General features: G+C 36.9%; 1 protein-coding gene across 1 annotated transcript in view; it reads right to left on the bottom strand.

Annotated features, from left to right (window-relative positions):
* The window catches only part of PCDH15 (protocadherin related 15), a gene marked incomplete at its 5' end in the record, with an annotated part of 435,974 nt that extends 421,131 nt beyond the window's left edge, over positions 1 to 14,843 (bottom strand). Inside the window, one exon of the mRNA XM_081330024.1 lies at positions 14,753 to 14,843. Within this exon, the coding sequence (XP_081186150.1) occupies positions 14,753 to 14,843 (91 nt within the window). The remainder of the gene's footprint in view (positions 1 to 14,752) is intronic.
* Positions 14,844 to 19,185: the final 4,342 nt, after the last annotated feature.

Here is a 19,185-nt window from a genome sequence, read left to right on the forward strand (position 1 = left end):
TCTCCGAATTAGAAGAAAGGTAAATGGAAATATGCAAATGAATAGACCAAGTGCTTACAATTTCTTAGTAAGGCAGAGACTGGTGGTCTATGACAAATTCAGCATCAGTCACTCTCTCCGGTTACCAGCTTATACATACAGCTAGTGGTTTTCTAAGCTTCATTTCTAAATCCACTCCAGGTTGTAACTCTCTTATCCTGTAACCTTAGATGACCATATTCTGTACATTATCTTGTGACTGCAAAATGTCATCGACATAAAAAGGACCACATGTTCTTTGCTTTAACTTAACACACCATTTGATAACATTCCACTAATTTTCTATGCTACCAGTTATAATGCAGAAGAGTCTAAAAGAAGAGTTAACATTACTTTTTTTCCCCAAAACTTGGTCAGAGAAAGGAACTATGTGTTTCTCTTGGAAGGTCTTGAAAGGCATCAGAAAATCCCAGGTCTTACCCATTATAATTATCATCACTATATGTGATTATATTCAGAACAGTTACAATGTTAGCATTATATATATTTTTTTTTCAAAACAGAAAGATAACTAGCCATTCTCAAGACTGTTCCCATATTGACTCATAACCACATATCATGAACCGTTAGAATTGTAGGAGGTATTGGATGTGTCCTTCAGTCTGTGCCTTTTACTACCAAGCCTCATCTTTTTTTTTTTATGCTGCTATCGTGTCATTTTCATTGAGTAAGAACAAGTCTGGAAAAATGGAAGTGGGGACAATATCTCTTCCACATTATTTTACTAAATGTTCAAATTTCTTGTTTTTGCATTTTACAAAACACACACAAAACAAACGAAAATGCAGAACAACGTGCATTGAGTATTTCCCCTTTCAGTGGTTTTTCTTTAAAAAAACAACCCCAAACTATAACAAGCTATAGAACATATGCAGCATTATACAGATCCATAGTGTATATCCAAATCAGTTGAGTTTATAAGTAACATAACGTTAAGGGGACATCGCCCTATTCATTTCCTGTGTGAGTCAATACAGAAGGACAGCTGTGAAAATTAGGATAAGCTAGCCATATCCCTTTACATTAGCCAAATTGTAGTACAATTCATCTGTCTTGAAAATAGCATAAGAAACGCTTTCAGGCTTTTCCTAGCTCTTCCTGCGGAGAGATCTAATTCTAAAGCCTCTGAAAGGAATGACAATGAGCTTTAGACTGTATTCATTTAGGAAACTGTAGCATACTGTACATGTAGCTACACTCAATTTCTGGGCTGTGGTTCAGACTGTAAATTAGGCACTCTATTAAGCAGCACTCAGAAATCTGTGGTTCAAAGATTCTAAAAATGAGATGGCAGAAATAAACGGATCTTACAAAAAGTTGACCAGATGCAAAATGCTGACTGCAGACAATTTTTGTTTTCTCTTTAATGCAGGAAAGAACAAACTCTTAAGTAAATAGGGGGGAGACCTTTTACCTACTAGCATTTTAAACTGAATCTCATTCTCTGGGAATTTTCTGAATGAAATATTTTGTGCTCTCCCTTACAAAAAAAGCTTTTATCTTAAATATTTAATTCATGTTATTTCATATATGAACGATGGAGTCCTTGGTGCTCTCTGAGCTTGGTTATTGCTGAATAATGAAACATCTGCAACCAAACAACCAAGTTCAGAGAGCACCAAGGTCTCAGCAGTTGAATCCAGTTGAACAAACTACACATGTTCTCTTCTACTGACAATATGAATACGCTGAGGAAATGAAGGACAATTTTCACATTATGCAGGGTGTTAAAAAAAATATCAACCATTTCCTTAAAAAATACATTAAAAATATTTTTTATATACTTGATGTTATTCAAATAGCATCAAATTACATTTTTCAAATCCATCTGTGTCACATTTCCCCCAAATAGTGTGCAGTATGTGCCTAGGATAAGTGTTAAGTGAGGCTTATTTGTAATAGGGCTGCTTACAGTCCTGGAGCTGTCAGAAGACATCAGAAAGAGATAGCCACAGGCACTGGGTGGCAGACTTAGTAACCTTCTAAGAAGCTATCATGAGCACCATGCATATTTCTTCAACATGCTTTGAACTCATTCCTTCAGAGTTGGATAGAATGAAGCATCCATCAGATAGAAGAAAAGAATGGGTTAAAAAAATGAACAAAGGCAGTATGAGATGACATGAAGAAGGAAAAAAAGAGTGAGAGAGAGAGCCGCTGACAGGCAAGTCAGTTGACCCCTGCTGGAATGTATAGGCTCTGCTTTGAACCTGCTTGCCAATATCTTTCCGTTTTGTCATTGATCCAGGTCCTGCCATTTTTTTTCTTTCTCCTTCACCCAACTATGCCATCCGTCTCTTAGAAAATTTTTGCCTCTGCATAATTACAATTATGAGAGCTGCTACCCATTTCTGCAGGCATTGAAAGTTGAACCAAAGTATTCCACAGTTTCAAAATTGTAAAGTTCATACATTATGGTGTGAGAATTAAGATATAAACTAGGGTGAGATCATGAAAACTCATTGGGTGATTTTGGCTAATCAATCACTCTATATATCTAACTTTCCTTATAGGGCTAACTACTGTGGAGACAACAAAAGAAAAGGAAATGCTATGTAAGCCACATAGAGCATCTGATGGCAGGATATAAATGTAATAAGTAATGTATTTGGGAAAAGGCATTCAAGCAGAGATGATGGAAAATATTCATTCGGTGTAGTTGCATATAATATTTTAAATAGTGGAATGCAAAACATGCATATTTTAGGAATAATTCATACAAAATGTATGGCTACATTCATAAAATCATACAAAGCCATAATACAAGCGTCTGGATATGATTTTAAAGCAGCTTTTAGCATCTGAAGCAATTATGCTTTATTCAATGAACTGCTAAAAAGCAAACTGTGTTTTAGTTAGATATGTGAACCCAGTCCATATTTTAAAATTATATGCAATAAACTGTTGATTATGACCATTATTTAATTTACTTATTGTAATATTTGACATAGGCTAAACGTAACAGTTCCACGTGTTCCTGCCATGTTCTATTATGCTGAACGCTTAACAATATGCCTAAATAACAAGAAATTTAAAACATCAGATTTGTTCCACACATTCCTGTCATGTTCTATTTTGCTGAATGCTTAACAATATGCCTAAATAACAAGAAATTTAAAACATCAGATTTGTTAAGTAGGAGAAAAATATTTGTGCCCTAATTATTGAATTAGGACATAGTAGTTCTTGACTTACAATCATTCATTTAGGGGCCATTTGAGGTTACAAGAGCCCAGAAAAAAGGACTTATGACTGTTTTTCACATTTACAACTATTGCAGCATCCCGATGGTCATGTGATCAACATTTGGACACTTGGTAACTGAAATTTATGATGGTTGCAGTGTCCCAGGTTGCTATGATCACCTGCGACAAGCCAAATCATTGGGAAAGATTCCCTTAACAACCATGTTACTAACTCAGTTTAATATTTAAGTATGATTTGATTATCATTCTATAATATTGTTCTGGACCATGTTGGTTTATCTCAGATCAGCTAAAGAACCAGAAAAAAAATGCAATTGTTCTTCCACTGAATTGAAGTTTAATGATCATATATAACACACACACACACACACATACACAAATACATATACGTATAAAGATGGAAGATGAATTTCCTATGTTGTCTAATGCAGTTTATATGTTATGGTAAAAACAATCCTAATTGAAACAATAAGTTAAACTTTCTATCCATAGAGAGAACAGGAGAAAAAGTCATGTCAATAAAACTTTGATCAGAGAAAATATGATTTTCTAGCCTTATATCTAAAAATTAACATATCATCATACTTCTGAGAAAACAAAGGCAGAGAAAGCTGATTTATATTCACTTCAGCCAATACAGTTTTACCCCAATGCAGAAGTTGCAATTTATATGACCTGAAGAGAAACCAGAATATGCACTTTTTGGACTCAATAATAAGTAATTTCCACCAAGCAAAAATTTGACAATTGAAAGTAGTCTAATCATGTAGAACTAAAGATAATAAATGAGCTGTATCTACAAAGGTAAAAGTTAATTTTAGTTTAAGATAAGGTACTGCAAAGCTATAGACCATTAAGTACAATAAAAAAAGCTCATAAAATATCCTCATGAAGGTGATATCCTTCGTTCACTGATGTTCTCTAGGACTTGGTGCTTAAAATATAGTATCTGTGACTTGGAAAATATGTAGTCTGAAGGCTACTAAATCAGTGGTGACTACATATCTAAAGGCAAGCAAGGAGAACTGGAGGCCCTTTCAGTACTGTATCCTAACATAAAGGATGTCAATCTGCACATTCAGAAATCCTATTTCTGCCACAATAGGAAATGAAAATAGAGAAGAAAGAGTTTTCCTTTTATTTTTGGAGTGTTTTATATCTCCTATTCTGACCTGTTTTAGAAAGTGATTGGACAAGTGTTGTGTCCAGGTCAACAGTCACCTATTTAGATAAGGAGAAAGAACTCAAGGAATCCCTTGACAGAGAGGTGAAAGAGGATTTTCTATGCCAAAAAAAAAGTGGTGGACTGGAAGAATATGAGAAAGGAATCCATAAACTCAATTTTCTAAGTTATGAACAGCTATTACTCATATGGGAAGCAATGGGAACAATGACAGTTTGTGAAGACATCCATGGAATCCCTTCACAGAACTTGTAATTGCAAAGAACTTTCATTGGAATTTGACATGGGTTATCTTAGAATTTTCTCATTCTTATTGCTTTTTTTTTGCATGCTGTCTACTCTCAGATTTTGCCTGTGTGCTTGGGGAACTTGAACTGAATTTAGGACTTTGAGATAAGCCTGATAGATTTATAGCAGTCTTAACCCAAAGCTATTTATGAAGCCTGGAGCATATGTTCCTAACACAAGTGCAAAATGAAATAATACAAAGAAAATTTGAGAACATCTAACCTGTAAAGGACACGAGAAGCGAGCAAAATCATCTCTTTTGAACCATTCAGAACACCTGACTTGGAGCAGATTTGTTTGAGTTGAAAAATTGTAGTTGTAGTTGTTGAGCAGCCAGAGGTTTAAACAAAGTAACCAAGGCAAGACAGAAGTGAAATATTTTCGCACTTGAAACTTTTGTTATATGAGTGGATGTGTATATTTAACATTAAGTACTCTTTCCCAATTTGAAACAAACCCCCCAAAATTAAGAATCATAGAAAGCATGTAGGCAATCAGAGGAAAAGAATGTAGAATCCATGGAGAAAATATCCTTTAATAAACTAGCCAAAATTCTTTAATTGTTATAAGCTTTTGAGTTTCTTAGAACCCTTCATTGGGCAGTATAATTATAAATTCCAGCACAGGGGACAAAATGTGGGTAGCAGAGAGAGAGAGAGAAGGAATAAAAACGATCTTTCACCCCACTATCAATACTGGGCATTTAAATGCCCTAGTGGCATAATTAATGTTTTTCACAGCGTCTTCAAAATAATGTACTTGTTAGCTCTGCCATTTCAGTGAAGAATAATTGGTAAACTAAGCCTCAATCTATCAACAATAGCTATTAAAGACCATAAAGTACTCCAGGTTTGACTGATTAATCATTCTGGGGAAAAATATAGCCATTTAGATATAACAGATAAGTATTTGCAAAGTAAATTTTTTGTCATATGATATTACTGGCTAAATATAGTAAACAAATGTGAATTAATACATTAATACTGAAGCTTCAGAAGAGGAAACTTAGCTGTATTTACATCTGCATGATGGGGTTTTGTTTTTTGTTTTTGCTTATTTGACATGGTATTGATTTTGAAATTGTGTTTGAGACCTATTAATTGAGAAACAAATGAAAACATTAAATACATTTATAAATTATAATGGGGTTCTATTTATCTGGCAATACACCAATTCACTAAAAATGATTTTGGAATCTTCACCTTTTCATTTTTTTTCTTTTCCAAATAGCTGCTCAAGAATTAACATAGAAGTGGGATCAGAAGTAAAGCAGCAGTCTTTATTCTAGAGTCTTTCAGAATTCCACAGCCAGTTTGAGGCTGAGAAACAATGTCTTAGATCAGAGGTCCCCAACCTTTTGGGCATCAGGGACCAGTTCCGTGGAGAGAGATTTTTCTGTGGACTGGAGGGTGCATGTTTTTGTGTGCTGCCTGCATCCCACGGATGGGGCTTTGCTTGTTTGTGCGGACCAGTTGCTGGCATGCCATGGCCTGGTACCGGTCCACGGATCAGGGGTTGGAGACCCCTGTCTTAGATGATTAAGAATAAGTTGCTTCAGAAGTGCTGTCCCTTTCTGGAGACTATGTGTGACAAGTTCAAAAATTCTTAACATGTTTTCCCAAACCATCCAACTTTCTTCCAATATAAACATCTCAATGTCATTGTCCACTGTTGACCAGACACTTATTTAGGTTATTTAGGCACTCAACAGAGGTACTTTCCCTACCCTATCCTCCCCTTATTTTGAGATTTCTTTTGTGTGTGAAACATTAGGATAGATTATAAAAGTTCTTAAAAGCAGAGATCTATTGTGAAAACAACCTTATTGGAAAAAAAGTATTTCCTGTTTTTTAAGATAAATAAATGGAAGCTTCTCAGCAAACTGACTTTCTCTGCAACAAAACAACAAGTTTGAGTTGTTGTTGCATTTCAGTGTTTCACATGTGAAGGAAAAGCAGAGTTTCAGAATTTGTGGAAACAAATTCCTGGAAAATACACTTTTAATTTAAAGAGCTGCTGACAGGAGCTAGGTGTGTGCCTATGCAAATTAAAAAGTACTTTTATTCTTCAAAACTAAACTACAGCATAGCAATATTAATTTGCAAATGGCCAGATGAATGCATGTGACATACATGAAGAGAGACAGAGAGAGAGAGAGAGAGAGAGAGAGAGGGAGGGAGGGAGGGAGGGAGGGAGGGAGGGAGGGAGGGAGAGAGAGAGAGAGAGGAGGGAAGCAATTCATTTTTGTTCACTTTTGTGTACTGTGAGGATAAGGATATTTTTATTTTAAGCCAGCAGATATACAAACTCAGGGAATAAGATATTGTTTGCCCATTTTTTGAGCTCTTCTACTAGTTAGCTAGAAAAAGAACTCACAGTGTGCCCTGCCTGTTTCTCCGTGTTCTCAGAAGAAACACAGATGGTTGTTTGAATGCTTCAAACTGGCCTATGAAGGATTAGGGCTGGGAACAGGACGAAATAATTGCTATGCTATTTGAATTCATTTTCATATTTATAAGTCAGATTTTCCCAGGTATTGATCAGATTTTTTGCAGTCATTTCATCCCATGACCCAGAAAGCCTTCCTCAGCAATTCAGATCTGTGGGTTGCCTTGCAGCACTTGTAGTTTCTGCAAGATTTGGACTGGGGGGGGGGGTATTGGCACTTGGGTGTTTCCTGGGAGATGTTGTTTAATTGGAATGATGTTGTTTCTATTTTGATTGGTTGCTTGCAATGTGCAGATGCCTGACTGTGATGCATTGACTACTGCAGGTCATCTGTTATTTTGTATGGAGCTTATCTTGGCTTCATGCCTCTAGCTGATTTATAAATGTATATATTTGCGTTAATATGATCTTGTGTTTCCCTCTGGTCTTTTGTGCTTTACCTCATTCGTCAAAATATTTTACAAACAGTAAGATGAATAGTAGATCTAACCACTTGCTTTATTCTTACACTGTAATAATACAGAGATTGCTTTTATTTCATTTATTTGTACTGTGCCATTATTATTTTTATGAATAATTCAAGGCAGAGAACATATCCAACACACCTTCCTCCTCCTATTTTCCCAACAACAACCCTGTGAAGTGCATTGGGCTGGTTGTTGTGAAGATTCTGATGAAAGGCAGGTGAGATCCAAAATGTTTCAGATGATGTTTTGTTACTACTGCTAGTTACCACAGACTGAAACATTTTAGATTGTACCACTATAGAGAAGAATTCTTTTGGTCTTCAATCATACAACCTGAAGCTAAAACTCTTAATTTTCTTACCAACAAAACTCTTGTGGAACAATTTTCCAAATCTAGTCTATAATTAGGGTCACTCTGCCTACTATGTGTGGGTGCTTCTTACCAGCTTTGTTTCCACAAGTGTTTTTGCTCCTTGGAGTCTCATCTGAAAGAGTGCTGTCAGCTTGTTGCCTATATCTCCATTGTAAACTGTGTCTGTGTATGATAGCAAAGATCAGGAATCTGGTAGCACCTTTTCTGACCAACAGATTATATTAAAAGATGGAAGTTTTACTTCCTATATTTTATTTTAGATGTTGAAATTACGAAAAATTGCTTCATCAAGCCTTGCTCCAGCTCCCAGAATCCCAAAAATAACTTTTTCCAAGAAGATTAAAGGTCCATAACATGTTCCAGATGGTCCTCAACTTGCCACCACAATTGAGCCCAAACTTTCTGTGAATTTTGCCCCATTCTATGACCTTTCTTGCCAGAGTTGTTAGGTGAATCACTGCAGTTATTAAGTTAGTAACATGGTTGTTAAATGAATCTGGCTTTCTCATTGACTTTGTTTTCCAGAAGGTCACAAAAGGTGATCACATGACACTGGGACAATGCAATGGTCATAAATATGAGTCAGTTGCCAAGCATATGAATTTTGATCATGTAACCACGGGGATGCTGCAGCAGTTGTAAATGTGAAAAACGGACATTAGTCACTCTTCTCAGTGGTGTTGTAACTTCAAATGGTCTCTAAATGAACTGCTGTAAATCAAGCACTACCTGTATGGAGAAGGAGTGAGTTATAAATTAATGTGTAGTGGAATGTAGTCTGGATTCCCAGGAGGGAGAGGCTGCATTCCAGAGAGTCAATAACCAGCAAAGTTTAGGTAGTTGGGATAGAGTTAACACGGCCACTCCCTAGCAATTCTTAGAATATAGATTTAATGATGGAAATAGTTGGAAGTACTGGGAATAGAAATGGCAAGTTTTCTATCTATAGATGAGGAACATTAGAGTAAACTGCTCAGAAGTCATTCTTTCTTGGTTGGAAAGGAATGTTGGAAACACTAGAATTAGGACTGTTCCAATATTGGGATGTTGGAAAAACTAGAATTTTGTCCTTGATCAAAATGCTTTAGAACAGGGGTCCTCAACCTTGGCAATTTTAAGACTTGTGGACTTCAACTCCCACAATTCTTCAGCTAGCAAAGCTGAAAGTTTTAAACTTTAAAGTCTTAAAGTTGCCAAGGTTGACGACCCCTGCTTCAGAACTTTTGATGGATGACCTAAGAACTGATGGATGACCTAAGAACTAGGGAAGGACAAAGGACAAAGGAATTTGAAATCAATGTTTCTCAACCTAAACTCCTAAACATGTGGACCTAAACTCCCAGAATTGCCAACAGCATGCTGGGAGCTGGGAATTCTGGGAATTGAGGTGCATAAACTAAAGTTTCTGAAGTTGAGAAATACTGCTTAAATCACAGCAGAGCCAGAATCATCTGCTAATTAAAGATTCTATTCATTTGCATCCACGAGACCTACTTCAAGCCAAATATATTTAGAAAACTGTTTTAGATCTCTGTGATAAATTATCCACAATTTAAAAAGTGGAGGTTCTGTAAAAGTGTCCAAGATAATGAGAGAAACTATATGTCAATGAAAAGCAGAAGACAACTTGTTATTTTCCTCAGTACCTAAATTGTCTACTTCAAAATCATTGTGTACTGGAAAGGAGAGCTAGGCTGAACTTTGTTTAAAACTAATCACCTACAACACTCTAATTTGTGTAACTCTGAGAAAGACAGAATTACAGAAGATTTGGCTTGCAAAATCCAACACAAAAACAAGTGATCCCTCTACTGCAACAGTTTAAGGTTATTTGCAAACTAATTGTCTGAGAGAATAAAGAAATAATAGTAAACTGGTCCAGCTAAAATGCGTGAGTATGAATTGTTGTAGCAAGGGAAAGGAAGACGGTGAATAATTTGCTAAATTAAATCAGAAAGAACTCCCCAGATTGTACTTTTCCCATTGTAAGATGGGATATGTATTAATTCTGGTGCCACAAATAAACTTTACAAACAACCTCATTAAAGAGAATGAGAGATTTGTTGGTCTCATATCAGCCCTTTTTTAAAGCAAATGGACAAAAGATCCTTTCAGTTTAATCAGGCTCAGCAAAATTTCATTGGGTTCCAAGTAAAGGAAAGGAGAACAGTTTACAAATTCAAGATGCACAGTATGTCCCACATTCAGAATCCAGTCTGTTCTTAATAAAATTCATGACACAGAAGTAATGTGAACTAAAACTTAGGACAACCATTGCATAGAGCAGGCAGGGTTTCTCAACCCTTAGCAACTTTAAGATATGTGGAGTTCAAGTCCCAGAATTCCCCTGTCAACTCTCACTCTCTTCCCATTTTAGGCTAGTAAAAAAGAACAGAAAAAAAAAGAGTTCCAATGTTTCCTCCCAACTCTGAATTCCAAACACGAATGCCAACTCCTGAAGTCTCCGGAATTCTGGAAATTCCAAGTACAGTGTTTAATCTTGACGCGTTCCTAATATTATTTCACTTCATTTCAATAGCCTGAAATTCCCAACGTTCGAAATATTTAGGTAGTACAACAGTGGTTCATCTTGCTATTCTATAGTATATAGTTACAGCAGATTTGACAAAACTGTGATTCAACTCTCTGAATTTATAATTAGAATTGTAGCTGTGATTTCTTTAACCATAACTGTAGGCCAGGGGTAGGCAACCTTGGCTCTTTTATGACTCATGGACTTCAACTCCCAGAATTCCTGAGCCAGCATTCCTGAGCCATTCCTGGGAGTTGAAGTCTACGAGTCATAAAAGAGCCAAGGTTGCCCACCCCTGCTGTAGGCCATATCTTTAAGTGCCATTTTCGATTGTTAAATTGTTCAAGTTGCTAGGGTTGATTTATGGTAGATTTGGCAGCTAAGAATCTAGTAAGTTCTTCATTAATCAGCTTAGCCTTCTTTTTTCAGATACGTGTAATAACCCCAAAGTCAGGGACATATTTACCTTATTTTCTTATAATTTTAAAATCTCTTTGCTTACTTAGGATCCTTTTTCCTCTCCTTAACACTGTTCTAAACAGCATGTTTCAGAACACAGATCTTAATACCATCTACAGTATGTTATTTTAACACACCACGTTAAAATATATTAGGCTAGTCAGTTTATTGGTTTGTGGGTTCACCGACCATTCTAAATTGAGAAAGAATTCAATTACTGCATTTTTCATGTTGAAAATGATTGTTATGGTTCTTGAAAGAAAAATAAGTGGGCGCATCATTGCTGTAATTTTCGGTTTTTGTACTATACTATAATAATCACATTCTGCAACCATTGTTCCTAAAGCTTGCAAGCTTCTATCAAGAGCCTTTTTTGATTAACATAATTGTCAATAACATGAAATTGTAATGGTAAATACAGCAAGTCACAAAAAGAAAGCCAGAAAATGTTCTAAGATAATTTGAACTGCATGTTTTTATTAACATATGTATGAGAGAGCGGGTTTGGTCTGGTGTTTAAAGTCCTAGGCTAGAAGCCAGGAGACTAAAAGTTCTAGTCTGCCTTAGGCAAGAAAGCCTGGGTAACTTTTGGCCCAATCTGCATCATAGGGTTGTTGGGGGAAAAATAGGAGAAAGGAGGAATATTAGGTACGTTTGCTGCCATGAGTTATTTATAAAAGTAACAAAGGCGGGATAAAAAATAAAAAAATAAAAATGTCTATCTGGTGCAAGTTAAAAAAGAAAAGGAAAAAAAATACACAAAATTATTTCAAGGATTCTATATTTTCCATGCCAAAAAAATTACAAACTGTAGAAATATTTAACCATATATAATTAGTAAACAGAATTATATTTCAGCATACGGAGATCCATTTTTGATAGAAAACAGAATGAAATTTATCAAACAAGTAGATGAAAAAAGGAAAATAATTGGTTCTAATAAAGTTTCTTTACAGCAAATTTCCTTTTTGATCAGTTTTGAACAACCGGAACAGTGAATGCGAGTTCCTAAATGTGAAGAGATTTTTTTTTAAAGAATTTATACATTTCAAGTTAATCTACTTCCCCAGTGACACCGAAAAAGCCTCTCCATATCAATATTTCCTTCAATTTCAATATTCCACACTCTTCCATGGGTATTAAAGGGAGAACCATACAATGCCCACCAAAATGTTGTTGGATGTATTGTGAAATATAACTGGGTATGGGCTAGAAAGTGTTCACTCTTTCTGTAGAAGGCAGGACCAATATATATATTTCTTCCTGTTCCCTGAGAGAAAATTCTGCCAATAAGGAGAATTACTTTCACTTGTAGAAAAAAAAATCAAATATCTCTTGCTACCATTAATGTCACTATAAAATCAACAGTGAAGCATGATAGTGCCTATGCACAATTAGAGTGGACATTAGCCCTGAAGTGCTATACAAGCAATTGACACACGAACACCTGAATACCCCATTTCAGCACAGGACTTTTAGATCCATCAATTGATGACCTGGTGAAACTCTGGTAAATACAGCTATCAATCTGAACAAAAGGAAGTAATCTAAGGAAGCAAAGTTTCTTATGAATACAGATTGGCTAGCCAGGTAGTTGCTCCTTACCTAGTATCAGAGAACCACTGTTTTAGGAAGGCTATGACATTCGCTCCTCACACTAAATACATCATGGACCTTTAGAGGATATGTTTACACCTGGTGGAGTAATCCAGTAAGCCAGCATGATGCATTTTGTAGCCAAATAGGTAAAAATGTCTCTTGATTCTCACAACGTCTAGAAGACAAAAAGGCTGGCAAAACATAACACAAGGAACCAGGAGGAAGGGAAAATGCCTGGGCATTGAAATCTTATGACAGATGGGAGGGAACCAGTCAGCAGCAGAGGGATGGGCCACATCTTCTGATATGCTGATTCAAGAATGGATGCTGCCAGTGCTTTTTTTGTAAAAAAAAAAAAAAGGTGCCGGAACTCACACACGTCATACAACCCGCCTTGCCTACCCTTACAAGGTTCCATCCAAAAAAGCTGCCGGAACTCCGTTCTGAGCGTTCTATGAGAAAAAAAGCCCTGGATGCTGCTATCTATTGTTAGTTATTAAGAGTGCAATGCAATCTCTACATACAAAAGTTCTAGGAAGAGATCCTTCTATGTCAAATTCTTTTTGCCACATTTCATAGAGGTTAGGCAACGAAAACATGTATTGTTTCATGCTGTGTGGTCTTGAAGAAGCTGACTACCATTTTGAAATCATTATTCTTTAGCAATAGGAATATTCCAAATAATAGTTAGGAGATATGTTTCTAGAAGTTATTGCTTTCTTTGGGAAAATTTCAATCCAGGTTTTTGAGAACAATTTTTTCAAGCAGCTCATTGCGTTTTGAACATGGTCCTTTGCTATGAAGCTGGCCTACATAAAATCAAAATTTCTGTCCAGATTTTAATCTTTTTTCTATTTCTTTTTCCCCAGCCAGCTTGATCCCTTTAATTATGACCAACAGCTTTCAGTCTTTTGGGTGCCAGGCAGTATATGCTAAATGTAACTTTATGGCTTGATGGGCTATGGATGTGCACTAGATCCTCTAGAATCAACAGCCCATTGTCTTAAGAGCCGCAAGCAGGTTCTTCTGTTCTACTCAGAAACATCATCTTGAACCCTTCTGCATATCTTCTTCAACCACCTAGATATCATAGCTGCCTAACAACCCCAAAATTCAGGTCTTTATCTTTAGTCAGATTCAATGTCCTTCCAACAGCTTTTACTGAAAGGAGATACTAAATATCCCCTTTGAACAGAGACTATGTCTATGCAGTGGAGGAAAACAGTAAAATGTTGGAATTAATTATTCTGTATTCCCCCCACCCCCGCCATACAGGTGCTTAAGACATTGCTAAATGTCTTGGTCATTCTTACTTGCTTAATCTTGCTATTATGGGAACAATCTGATTTTATTTCTTTGACCACAGCTAAGTAGTTTGTACAGTCTATATACTTTGAACAGTATGTCATACTATTTCTGCTACTCTTTTTAGATATTTTAGAACAATTATACCGGTATTTGCTTGTAATTGTTCAGATTTAAATCCCCGTTGTACAGAAAATCGATGCCTCCCGATGAGGTTCACCAAATGCCAGCATAGGAATCTTAATTTATACTTCTGTCAACAGTGGGAATAATAATATTAAAACCAAGAAACAGACGATAACAAATTATCCCTATTACATTCCAGATAAAGGCTATGGACGTATGCACTGTAAAGCAGGGGTCCCCAGAAGTGGGCCACGCAAGCAGCAGGCATGTGCGTTTGAGCAGCTCAATTTGTGCCAGCGGCAGGCACTTGTGCGCACGTGTGAAGTTCCACTTGTGCGAGTCGTAGACGTGCCTGCCGCTGGCACAAACTGAGCTTCGTGCATGCACACAAGTGCCTGCTTCTCACGCAAATGCTCACATGGAACCATTTCCTCTCCCCTACCCTGCTGGCCTGCAAAACTGGAAAGGTTGGGGATCATTGCTGTAAAGAGCTGATATGCTCTTTATTGGCTCTGTAATAACTTTTTGGCCATTGGAGATTTAGAATGTTCTCATAGAGTAATTTGCATAGCACTTTAGACAAGCAAACATAAATTGAGATCCTCTTAGGATATGGAAAAGAAACTTGCAATGTATTTGTTATGCTTGTTCCAATAATTTCTTTTTTTCACGGGACTTTATATAAAACCGTGTAGTAACGGGGGAAAAAAATAAGCAAACACTTACCATCATCATTCTGGGCCAAGCAATCTATGAAGGCAACTGAAACTGCAATGCATATTGCTAACCATTTTGAAAAGCCAGGCTGCTGTAGCATTTTATGTCACGCTTCAATCAAGAGAAAGCTAGAAAAAGAGAAGATTTATCATTAATATATTATTATTATTATTATTATTATTATTATTATTATTATTATTATTATTATTATTATTATTATTATTATTATTATTATTATTATTATTATTACAAATTAACAGAACCCTTTTTCATCCAGGAAATTATTCCAAAATGACCTGTTTTTACAGTTTGAGAACCAAAATTATGAAAAAATAGCATTTTTTTTTTAAAGAAAGCTCATTCCATTAACATAGCCTTAAATTATCCTTGTTCTGAAATGACACAGGTTAAAAGCTCGGCCATGGAAAACTCCCCAGTTATCCAAGTTTTTAGGAAAAATATTTCCTTCTTTGTAACTTGCCCCTTCATCCTTTGTAATGCTTTTAACAGCTGAAACCATCCAGTTTTTTTTAGTGTGTTTACTTATGGAAGAAATGAGTGTGGTTTGCACTTGGCCTCTCATTGTCCATTAAAGGATACAATCACAATGCCAGCTTTTACCATTAGCCCTCACCACATTGTCTGAAAAGGTTTCCATTTGCATTCCTAAAATGATTCAGGAGGGCACTGATTTGGCCACTGTAATTTCAGATATATCAATGGCATTGTGAAAATTAAACTTGTGAAAATTATTGAGCTAATGCATATGAAATATTTTGACTGCTGAATATAGCTAATACATTTGTCCCTCTCAAGCAGATTGTAATTCTCGATTTAGTGACCGTTCAAAGTTACATCACTGAATATGTGACTTATGATCATACCTGAACAACCAGTTCTCTTATTCGATGTAGGCATGGGCCTCCAAGGCCTAGAATGGGCTTCCAGAAGTGGAATCCATGCACTTCCGATGGGCCGTTTTAGGCCTGGGAGGCCTCTTCCAGGACTCTGAGACCTTGACTGGACTTCTGGAAGCCAGCTGGTTCTCCGAATGCAGCAAAATTTAGCTACCGGTTCTGCCGAACCAGTGTGAACCGGCTGAATCCCACCACTGCTTATGACCATTTTTCACACAGCCATTACAGCATCCCCATGGCCATGTGATCAAAATTCAGATGTTTGGCAATTGGTTCATATTTAGGACGGTTACAGTGTTCTGGGGTCATGTGATCCCTTTTTGCAAGCTTCTCACAAGCAAAAACAATGGGAAATCCAGATTCATTTAACTATTGTGTTACTAATCTAACAAGTGCATTGATTCGCTTAACAGCTGTTGCAAGAAAGGTCATAAAAAGGGGCAAAACTCACTTAACAGATGCCTCACTTAGCAACAGAAATTTTGGGCTCAATTGTGGTTATGTTGAGGATTACCTGTAATTTAAAACTCTGGCCCTGCTACCTAAAATTGTGGAATATAAGTAAAATTTGATGGTTACAATGTTACAATGTTCCCACCTCCATTATAACAGGGTTGCCCCATCTTAAAACCACAGTCACCTAGCTAATACCTACCTACGTCTTCCTACAAATTAGCAATCATAATTAAATGACAAGTTATACTGACCAGCCCCCATTGTGTAAAATTAAAACTGAGTAAAGCCTAAAATTAAACATCCCCAAATAAAACAACAGAAACAAGAAAACTAAATAATAAAGGGAAGAGGAATAAAGGGTTATATTACAATAATCTAAGTGTAGTCTTTATAGCAGTGGTTCCCAACCTTTTCTATACCCCACACCCTAGAACGCTTTTGATATATTCTCACACTCCTTACAAAAGTTCAAAGTAGCAGCAACAAACTATGCATATACACCATAATTTTGAAAACCCAAGCTTTTGCACCACCTGGAATATTGTCTTGCACCCCCAGGGGGTGCAAGCACCCCCAGTTGGGAACCCCTGCTTTAGAGCAATACAGTAAAACACTAGAAGTTTAACCATGTAATTTAATTTTTTTTTTCTGTGGTTCCATAATTGTGTGACTATATCTTAGCTTTGTGAGCCTGGCTTCTTTTTTGAGTCTATTTTCTTTCTATTATTTCTTATTGTTTCTTTCTATTTTGTTTCTTATTGTTTAACAATCACTAACTTCAAAACTATTCAACTTTCATACTAAAATCATTTCAACCACTGTTATCCTTTCTCTCCCAGAAATCAATTTTGTGTGTCTTCTATCAGAGCTGTCCCAGGAGTTGATGAGAGAGCTTGACTGAACACACCCAACATCAGTTGTTCAATTAACTAAATATTTGGGAATATTTAGGAAATAAATATTGATATATTTGAAGTGCAGCTAGAATTCTTTTAAAATATAGATGTAGAACAAAAACCAAAGTAAATGGACTAAGTAGATTTGTCTGAAATCAGTGGGATTCAGCCAGTTCGCACCACTTCGGCAGAATTGGCAGCTAATTTTTTGTTGACTAGGCCCAGAATTGGAGTTCCGGAAGCAGCATCCACACAGAGAACCAGTTGTTCACATATTTGAATCTCACCACTGTCTGGACTGGTATAGGGCTCTTTTATGACTTGTGGACTTCAATACCCAGAATTCCTGAACCAGCCATGCTGTCTCAGGAATTCTGGGAGTTGAAGTCCACAAGTCATAAAAGAGCCAGGGTTGTGTACCCCGGGGTATAGGGTTTCCTACATGAGCAGGGGGTTGGACTAGAAGACCTCAAAGATCCCTTCCAACTCTTATTCCGTAAAGAATGAAGGCTGACAAAATTGATTTTAGACAAGTATAAACTATATAACACAAGTATAATAATTCTCCCATTCAGTCCCTTGGTGACCATCCGATTCACTGCATTTCCTGACTTTTGTCAGGATGCTTTTAATTACAAAAAAAAATAGGAAGTGGGCAGGCTGCAAAGCAAAGCACCAAACACTTAGCATCAAGCACCAAGCACTTAGATGCCCTACACACAGTCACTCATGCGCTCGTGACCTCTCGGATAGACTACTGCAACGCTCTCTACATGGGGCTGCCCTTGAATACCACTCGGAGGCTCCAGCTGGTGCAGAATGCGGCCGCATGAGTTGTAATGGGGGTCTCCCGATACTCCCATGTAACACCTCTGCTCCGCGAGCTGCATTGGCTTCCAGTTGTCTTCCGGGTGAGATTCAAGGTGCTGGTGATGACCTACAAAGCCCTAAATGGCATGGGTCCGGGTTATTTACGGGAGTACCTTTTGCCGGCGTTAACTTCCCATCGTCCCGTGCGCTCCCACAGAGAGGGCCTCCTCAGGGCGCCGTCGGTCAGGGAATGTCAATTAGCGGCCCCCAGGGGGAGAGCATTCTCTGTGGGCGCACCTGGCCTCTGGAATCAGCTCTCTATTGAGCTCCGGATGTCTCCCGACCTTCGCTCTTTCTGCTGCGACCTGAAGACTTGGCTATTCGAACTTGCCGGCCTGGACTGAGGGACTGGGATTTTAGATGTAAAATTTTAAATTTTAAATTCTAGAATGTGTTTTATTGTTCAGGGCTACTTGTTTAATTTGTTTTAATTTTTATATATTATGTGTTGTAGGTAGTGTTTTACTTGCCCTGTACACTGCCCCGAGTCCTTCGGGAGAGGGGTGGTATACAAATCCAAATAATAAATAAATAAATAAATATTAATCTGCCACAAGACCCCAAAAGTCTCACAGGGTTACAGCTTGTTTCTCTTCTGATTTCTGACTCTCCTCGTCTCCACAGCATCCATTTCATTTCATTTTATTTTTCAAGCCAGTTTGAGACTGCTTCCCACACATACTTTTAACCTGTCCTCTCCCCCAGGTTTTAGGCACAGATACAAAATTTACCTACATTTACTTAACATCACCATTTAGAAATAAAAGATGAGAAGCTTTTGAATGTTACTTAGCAAATATTTTAAAATATATTTAGAGGATTATGCACATGTTCATCTACTGCCAGTAAAATGTCTTGGAGGCATTTTTATGAACCAAAGTTCTACGTATTAAGAATTTCATTTAAAAAGAAAGACAAATCTTCAGTGATAGGAATGAAGTTTAGTTCTAAGTTAATGAGATCAGTGGCGATGAGATGCTTATTTTCCAGGGATATGATTGCATGAAGATTTTTTATCAAGAAAGAAAAAAAATCTTTATATAAACTTTGGTTGTCACTAAGCAATGCATTCCAAGGAAATAAAGCAATGGTATGCATGCAGCAATCACCCTATATATTTATGATAAAAAAGAAGAGTGCATAAAGCAGATTAGGGGCCACATTAATTTCCTGTGCATTGTATTAACCTCATTCTAGGCTTAATCTATTTTAGGGAAGCAAAGAACAAAAAAAAATACCTGCATATGACATCTTTTACCAACAGATATGAGAGGACATAAGCAAATTATATGCCATTCATTGA

This window comes from Vipera berus (genome assembly GCF_964194415.1).
Source record: "Vipera berus genome assembly, chromosome: 5".
NCBI classification, from domain to species: Eukaryota; Metazoa; Chordata; class Lepidosauria; order Squamata; family Viperidae; genus Vipera; species Vipera berus.